General features: G+C 41.0%; 1 protein-coding gene across 2 annotated transcripts; it reads left to right on the top strand.

Annotated features, from left to right (window-relative positions):
- The first annotated feature begins 2,390 nt into the window (after positions 1-2,390).
- Positions 2,391-7,631, top strand: yy1b (YY1 transcription factor b). Of its 2 annotated transcripts, none has more exons than XM_005917678.3 (5): positions 2,391-3,109; positions 4,299-4,449; positions 5,519-5,579; positions 6,003-6,161; positions 6,493-7,631. In XM_005917678.3, exons 1-5 carry the CDS (start codon positions 2,566-2,568, stop codon positions 6,673-6,675), a joined length of 1,098 nt encoding a protein of 365 aa, XP_005917740.1. In that variant the 5' UTR covers positions 2,391-2,565; the 3' UTR covers positions 6,676-7,631. The 2 variants fall into 2 exon arrangements, with proteins under 2 accessions (XP_005917740.1, XP_005917739.1); XM_005917677.3 differs by having other exon boundaries at positions 4,287-4,449.

Raw genomic sequence — 7,631 nt, 5'->3', positions numbered from 1 at the left:
CCCCCCCTCCCAGACGTGAGCCACCTTTTTTTCAAACCATTGCTCCTGCAGCAGCTGCCGGGGCCCTAAAAAAGAAGAGGAGGAGGCGGAGTCAGGAAGGGAGGCCCAAACTGTGACATCTGCTCATCCCGTTCAGCTGCGGTGTTGAAGCACTGGTGCAAACGTTGCTGTAACACCTCAGACGTGTCTGTGTAACATTTGATTTGTTTGTTTCTGAGAGGAATACATGAATGGGGCGCACTCTCGCACCAGTTGCTCTCATTTCTTTGTCTGTTTGTTTGCCCAGTTCTCTCCTCTGTCTTTGGTCCAAAGGATATTTGATGCTATGATTTTAATTGCTTTACTTTTTCACAGATTTGTTTTTTAAATCGTCATTACTGTCACTTTCATTATTATTACTATCATTCTTATGATTGTCAGCGTGATGTCAGTAATGAGTTATAGTAGTAGGGTAGTAGGGGCAATGGTAATAATGAGGAAATAATAATGAGAATATGATAGTAATGATAATGTGGATATAATATTGCACATCACTTTATGTCAGTGTTTTAAATTTTATATCGGTTGTTTTCATTTTGTTGTTTTCTTTGTTTTTTTTAGATGCATTTGCGAGATCATCCTCTCTTTTTTCTCTTCACCTGATATAAAATATTTTTTAAAGATTTTTTATCCTTTTCACAGTTATGTGTGGAACCATGGCAGAAAAAAAACAAGACAAAACATAAAAAACAGACCTTGAACTGAAACCAATGTTGGAGTAAACACAAATTTTGGATATTGCAATCTTATGAAATCCAAAAAAATAAACACTAAAAAAAGAGAAAATAATAAAAATAATTAAATACACCCGAGTATTTGTGATCATGTTGTTAATGAAATGTTTATTGGCTGCAAGGATATGGTGAAGTATTGTTCATTTTATTTTCTCCTTTTACGACAAAGTGCTTCCTGGTTTGAGAACAACGACAAAAAACAAAAAAAAATATAACGGAAGTTTAAAATGAATTGAAATAAACTGTAAAACACGTCTTGGATAAATGAGGTGGTCTCTTTCCTTTTGTGTGTTTGTTTTGGTTCTTTGCAGTTTTTGTCTCCGCAACACAGAAATCTGCTGTCATTGAAACAGGTGCCATAAATTACTGCTGCTGAAACACATGTGAGCACTTTTGTGCAGTCTCAGTGTGTTTTTAAAGTGCACATTTGTGTAGCCTGTTTGTGTAATGAATGCCCCTGCAGAGATATTCAGTCAACGATCAGTTATGTGATACAGTTTTTACATATGATTTGGTGATGAGACCATTCACAATTCAACCACTGGAGTGTGACTTGTTCCTTAAAGACCCCATTTACAAAATACAGTATTCACTAAATATTATTACTATCATTATATGAAGATTGCTTTTTAAAACCTTTCATAGTGAGCTGTGTAGTTATTTTCACATCTTTGTTTATATTGCTGTGTTTTCAAAAGAATGAATCAATCCACATAAAAAGCCCATCAAGACACAACATGAACTGCAGGGTTGTTGTTCACTGATAAAACTTCATATAACTTCTGAGTGCAAACACCGCACCAGCTGCTACACCACGGCTGTCCAAGCCGCTGTACTCGACACGTTCTGATTAGTGAGGCCAGCAGGTGTGAAGGACCACTTTGTTCTCATCGCTCAAACATATACACTCACCCGCTTGTTACAGCCACGGTGCACAAAAGAGCATCTCTGAACACACAACGCATCAAGCCTTGAAGAAGATGGGCCAGAGCAGCATATAACCACACCTGATGTCACTAGTCAGATACAAACAGGAAACTTAGACTACGGTTTGCAAAGGCTCAAGACTGGATGTATGCTTGAGGTCACAGGTTACAGAGCTAGAAATCTCAATATATCTTATATTTTTACATTTTATTTTGTTGGGTTATTTTTTATACTTAAAAAAACAAACAAACAAAATTAATTTGTGATGTATAGTTGATAAAGTTAAACCAGGAAAAAATATAAATATCACCTATGCCCATCAAAAACAATTTTTTTTAAGTTGCCTATTTTGTTTGTTGCCCTTTTTAAAGTACATTTGGGATCTCCTCGCTCTACCCAGTGATTTGCTGTATTTTAGAAGCAATTATCATTTGATTAATGTTGCATAAATCAGGTGAGGTTCAGAGATATTTGCAGTAATATTAGCACAAGTGAAACTATGCATTTGTCATAGTATTAATAACAACACAAATTATTATTATTATTAATAATGATAACAAATTGTCACCCTGTTTGTGCAACTAAACCAGAAACTGTGTATAACCGCATGTTTACGAACTTTGGGAACCCCCACTATCGCTAGTAGCACTGTTATCGCTGGGTTCAGTGAAGTCTCGCGATGTTTCCTTGTGACAGAGGATAGTGGCGACGAGAACTGGCGTGGGACGGAGTGAAGAGAGTTGTTATCGAAGAGGGAGAAGAGACAGCGGCAGGAGCAGAGCAGGGGGTGTGTGAGTGTGTTTGTGAGGTCCTAAAAGGAGCACAACACGGCGTGAATGAGAGAGACAAGCTGGCGAATTTCAACATGGCATCCGGAGATACGCTGTACATTGAGACAGACGGCTCGGAGATGCCGGCCGAGATTGTGGAGCTCCACGAGATAGAGGTAGAGACGATACCGGTGGAAACTATCGAGACCACGGTGGTCGGCGGGGATGATGACGACGACGACGACGGGCAACCCATGATCGCGCTCCAGCCACTGGTCACGGACGACCCCAGCTCGATCCACCACCACCAGGAGGTTATCCTAGTCCAGACCCGGGAGGAGGTGGTCGGTGGGGATGACTCGGATCTGCATACGGACGGCGGTGGAGGGTTTGAGGACCAGATCCTCATCCCGGTGCCGGCTCCTGGGGTGGAGGACGAGTATATTGAGCAGACTTTAGTGACTGTGGCTGGGAAGAGCTCAGTGGGTCGGGTGAAACGAGGAGGCGGCACTGGTGGGAAGAAAGCGGGCAAAAAGAGCTATTTAAGCGGCGCTGAGGCCGGCGGAAGAAAATGGGAACAGAAGCAGGTGCAAATAAAGACACTGGAGGGGGAATTTTCTGTTACAATGTGGGCATCGGGTAAGTAACCTTAGCCTAGCTGTGTTTTAACAGCTCCGTTGTTAGCCGTTGCATGAGGCCTCATTACCAGGGCGTTGTCCTGCTGCACCAGACTAGTTCCTGGAGTGCTCCGCCGCACCTCCATGAGAAGCGACGTGTAACACAATTTTTCGATCCAAACCCCCGCTGTAGCATATCGAAATGTTTTTGTTTTGAAGGGAGGCCATGTTTTAGGTGTTGCTGGGCGCCGCCATATTCCCCGAGACGAGTAAGTATGGCGGCGGCCCCGAAAAAATGGCGATAGTCGTGGCCAGGCAGAGATGGCGGCGGTGCTCGGGGGAGTGAGAGAGAAGCAGCTGGGTTTCGGGGGGTTTTCTTCTCTTTAGGCCGCGAAATTGTGGCACTTTAAATGCACAAAAGCAACTGATACAGTACCTAGGTGTCTACTGTGTGATATTCGCTTATATTATGAGTCGGGAGCTGTTTAGCAGTTAGCTCTGGCTGCTGTTGCTGCTAGTTAACCAGACAGCTCTGCTTCTGCATAAGGCTAGCTCCATTAGGCTAGGTGCAGAGTGATACTGAGCAGGTGGGAATTTATAATCGCATAAAAGGCTTTTATGGGCCAAACGAGAGCTCATATTATCTGTGCCTGTGATTTATATTACACAAACTATATAAAGAACTGTTTATCAGAATAACTTTTAGCAATATACTTGTCTACATGTTTTCTGAGTGGACACCGCAGTCATCTATTTTTAGTGCTCTCTGCTGGTTGGTAGTGAGTAGGAGTCATTTACACACATGCACATCTTATTTGCACGCTTATCTTGTTATGTGTTTGTGTGTTAGTGTCTCTTTGTGTTTGTGTGTTTTATCTCATTTGAATTATTTTTGTTTAACATATTTCAAACATGGAATTAATTCCCAGTTTGCATAATCTCTTGAAAACAAAACTATTGTAAAAAAGATACTTATTTGAATTAAGAAAAAATAACAAGTTAAAGTTTGCAAAGTAAAGGTAGCCATATGGTGAATAACAGGTAAACACCCTAATGTGAATATGTGCTTTTATATTCATTTCTCCTGGGTAATTATATAAAAAAAAAAACCCAGGGGGCACATGTTTCCAGCCTCCTGAGGCTTGTAGCCAGGGTAACACCAATATGTTATCGGTTCAGTCTCTGTAATGTGTTTCTAGATGATAATAAAGACATTGACCATGAATCGGTGGTGGAGGAGCAGATTGTTGGGGAGAACTCTCCTCCGGATTACTCCGAGTACATGACGGGGAAGAAGCTGCCCCCTGGTGGTATCCCGGGGATCGACCTTTCAGACCCAAAACAGCTGGCTGAGTTTGCCAGGTGAGTGTGTGTGTGCCAGCACCCCTGCGTCAGTCATCCCCAGCTGTAAACAGACCTGTTTACACTGTCCACACAGTTCTGATGAATATGCACAACAATACCGCTGCTGCTCACGAATGCCATGAGTCTGAAAGGTCAAAAACACACAGGGTAAATTTTAGCTGCACTCTGCTAAACTCTGGAGTTTTTTTTCCTTAGTTTTCCTCCCAAGAATTAAAATGTCAAGGTTTGGTTACAAAATGTAATTAGGATTTAAAAACTGTGTCAGGTATTACACAAACATGCCTTGTGATTATTTTCTCTGTTTAATGTTTGTGCACAAGTGGATTAGGCCATGTGTAGAGTGTTTACCGGAGAAGCTAGGATGTTGTTACTAAATCAGACCAAAGAGAGGCTTTCTGTTTACCCTTATTATATTGTGTTTTATTATGAATTGACGATTAGTTGATCACAAAAGCCCGTGGTGCACTATTCAGTGTCCAGTGGGTCATTTTGTGAGGTTTTTCTTTTTTTAAATTAATTGTTTGTTATTGCCTAACAATGTCTAGTTGATTTTCTTATTCTATCAAAACAGTGCAACAGTTAACACTGAAGGAGTTGTTTCTTTTTTGTGTTTAGTTTAGTTACTTATTTGGGAAGAACAATGATAATGCTGTGGTATATTATTTACCAGGTCTAAGAAGTTTATAATGGTGAGACTAGTTGCTGTGAAATCAGTGCGCTGACGTTTACTTAACTGTTGATATCAGTCTGTTTTAATCTCTGTTGATGTTTCAGTTGCCCCTTTTAGTTGAGTTTTTTGTTGTTGTTTTTTTGACTCTGTGTCTCAAAAACCATGATACGGTGTTTAAAAGGCCTGTAAATATTACATTAGTTGGATTTTACTTTAAGCGTACCAGTGTTTATTTGTAAATAGATGTATACCTGTAATTGGTCTTGCTGTTTTCGTTATGTGTGTCTTTTAAATGCGTTTAAATGTCCTTTAGGAGTCAAGTTAATCAATAATCTGGTGTAACCTGGACCTGTAGATAACACAGGAGCTTATTTCTTTATTTTTTTTTATTTGCAGAATGAAACCCAGGAAAGTCAAAGAGGACGATGCCCCCCGCACGATAGCTTGCCCTCATAAAGTGAGTTCATTGATGTGTCCCTCCTTGTCACTGTTCTGGCCATCACTCTTGATGGGTTTAAAAGTCTTGCACTTTGTTGCTTTGCGTGTAATTGGAAATTTCACTGAAGGTTATTTAAAAGCACTTGAGTGTATTGATTTTTATGCGTGCACTAGAACAATCAGGCCTTATCTGAATTAGCTAATGTAAATGGGTTTTGTTTGCTCCGTGAGCTGCTTGCTACTTCAGTGTGAGGCTTTTAAGAGTACATTATCACTTCAGGAGAGAATAGGGGCACTCTTACTCTATCCCACTGTTTTTCACAATTTAAAGATGTGTCAGAGAAACTGCAGAAAATGCTGAGCTTCCTTTAAGCATGCATTAGCAGAGAAAACCTGAACCTTGCTGCAAAGCACCTTACTAACTGCTTCTTCGCTCCTTCAGGGCTGCACAAAGATGTTCAGGGATAACTCGGCCATGAGGAAGCATCTCCACACCCACGGACCCCGTGTGCACGTTTGCGCAGAGTGCGGCAAGGCCTTTGTTGAGAGCTCCAAGCTCAAGCGCCATCAACTCGTTCACACAGGGGAGAAACCCTTCCAGGTTGTCCACACACACACACACACATGCACAGACTTTCCATATAAAGCTTATAAACTCAGCACTGCAGGGTGCTTAATTCAAGTGAAGGAAAATGGGCTAAGTAATTTCTCCCTGATGAGATTCACCCACCAAATGTCAGTAAAAGTTTATCTTTGGTGGGTAAATGACACCGGCTGGAATTGTTTAAAGTCTTTTCAGACAATTTCTGCTCGAGCGATTTTAACAAGTGATTCTGAATAAACACTGGCATATTTTCATTGAAATGAGACCATCGCTGTGGAAGGTTTTAAAGACACACTGTTTAATCATTCCTCTGCTCCTCTCCCCTCAGTGCACCTTCGAAGGCTGCGGGAAAAGGTTTTCTCTGGACTTCAACCTGCGCACGCACGTGCGGATCCACACTGGAGACCGGCCCTACGTCTGCCCTTTCGACGGCTGCAATAAGAAATTCGCCCAGTCAACCAACCTAAAGTCTCACATTCTCACACACGCCAAAGCCAAAAATAACCAATGAGAACGTATCCGTCAGCGTCGAGTCACAAAGACGAAAAAAGAAGAAAGGAAAAAAAAAAAGAGCATTCTAGCGACACACGTGAGACCTCGTTTGAAGATGGAATGAGAAGCTTGAGACTTATTGATTTATATTAAAAATCTGACAGATTAAAAGACTTAGAACACTGAAATTCAGCTGGTTTTTCCTGAGCCCCCTTTCTTCTTCTTCTGCTGTCATATTGGATGAGGATCGCAGTGACTATTCCCTAAAGCCCCAGCCAGCACAGTCCCTTCGTTTCTCCAGTGGCACTCAGCTGCCAGAAGATGGAACCCATGGACAAACATCAGAGACTTATTTTTACCGGAGTGATCAGAGAAGCAGCGGGCTATTAGTATTTTTATTTTGTTGCATTGCTTTTATTTCCCTCAAGTGTGCATATTGTACACTTGACTCAGGCTGTGTTTAGTATAATTGTGTTTTGTTTTGGTTTTTTTCTCCTGCATTAAGAGATCGTACCTATGATACAAAAGAAGAGGCCTCAAGACTTGTTTGACCTGTTTCACATGTATACAAAGTTTAAAAAAAACAAAACGGCTGTATCTTTGCATTTTCACACCTTCTTCGGTTGTATTTTTCTCTAACCACAGAATAACCTTGTATACTTGTATTGTATGGCTGTATTAAAATTCAGTAGACATAGATAGAGGTGTGATTTAAAGTGTTAACCGATTAAACTTTAGTCATGAGTTGCTTTATATTTTCTAAGAACCGTCTTTACACAGATGAACAAGTAATATGATCTCACTCAGAGCCTGTCACAGTCAAATTACCTGAAGCGTGCTTTGAATTGACTGCGAGACCATCACTTTCTTTGTTAGAATGTAATGTACAGACGTCAACCATGAACTTCCTTTGTTCATATTTACACACATGTATCTCACCTGCCCACCAATAAAATGGGTCATTCCAACTCTGAA

This window comes from Haplochromis burtoni, unplaced genomic scaffold (genome assembly GCF_018398535.1).
Source record: "Haplochromis burtoni strain Fernald_Lab_line unplaced genomic scaffold, NCSU_Asbu1 Contig_28, whole genome shotgun sequence".
Taxonomy (NCBI): domain Eukaryota; kingdom Metazoa; phylum Chordata; class Actinopteri; order Cichliformes; family Cichlidae; genus Haplochromis; species Haplochromis burtoni.
This window is presented reverse-complemented; position numbering and strand designations above follow the sequence as displayed.

What these genes read in the sequence shown, in the direction of transcription:
- yy1b (XM_005917677.3), top strand. Translation starts at nt 2,566, where the DNA reads ATGGCATCCGGAGATACGCTGTACATTGAGACAGACGGCTCGGAGATG. An exon ending in TGTTACAATGTGGGCATCGG is followed by an intron (nt 3,110 to 4,286) that starts GTAAGTAACCTT and finishes ATGTGTTTCTAG; the next exon opens with ATGATAATAAAGACATTGAC. An exon ending in CAGGGGAGAAACCCTTCCAG is followed by an intron (nt 6,162 to 6,492) that starts GTTGTCCACACA and finishes CTCTCCCCTCAG; the next exon opens with TGCACCTTCGAAGGCTGCGG.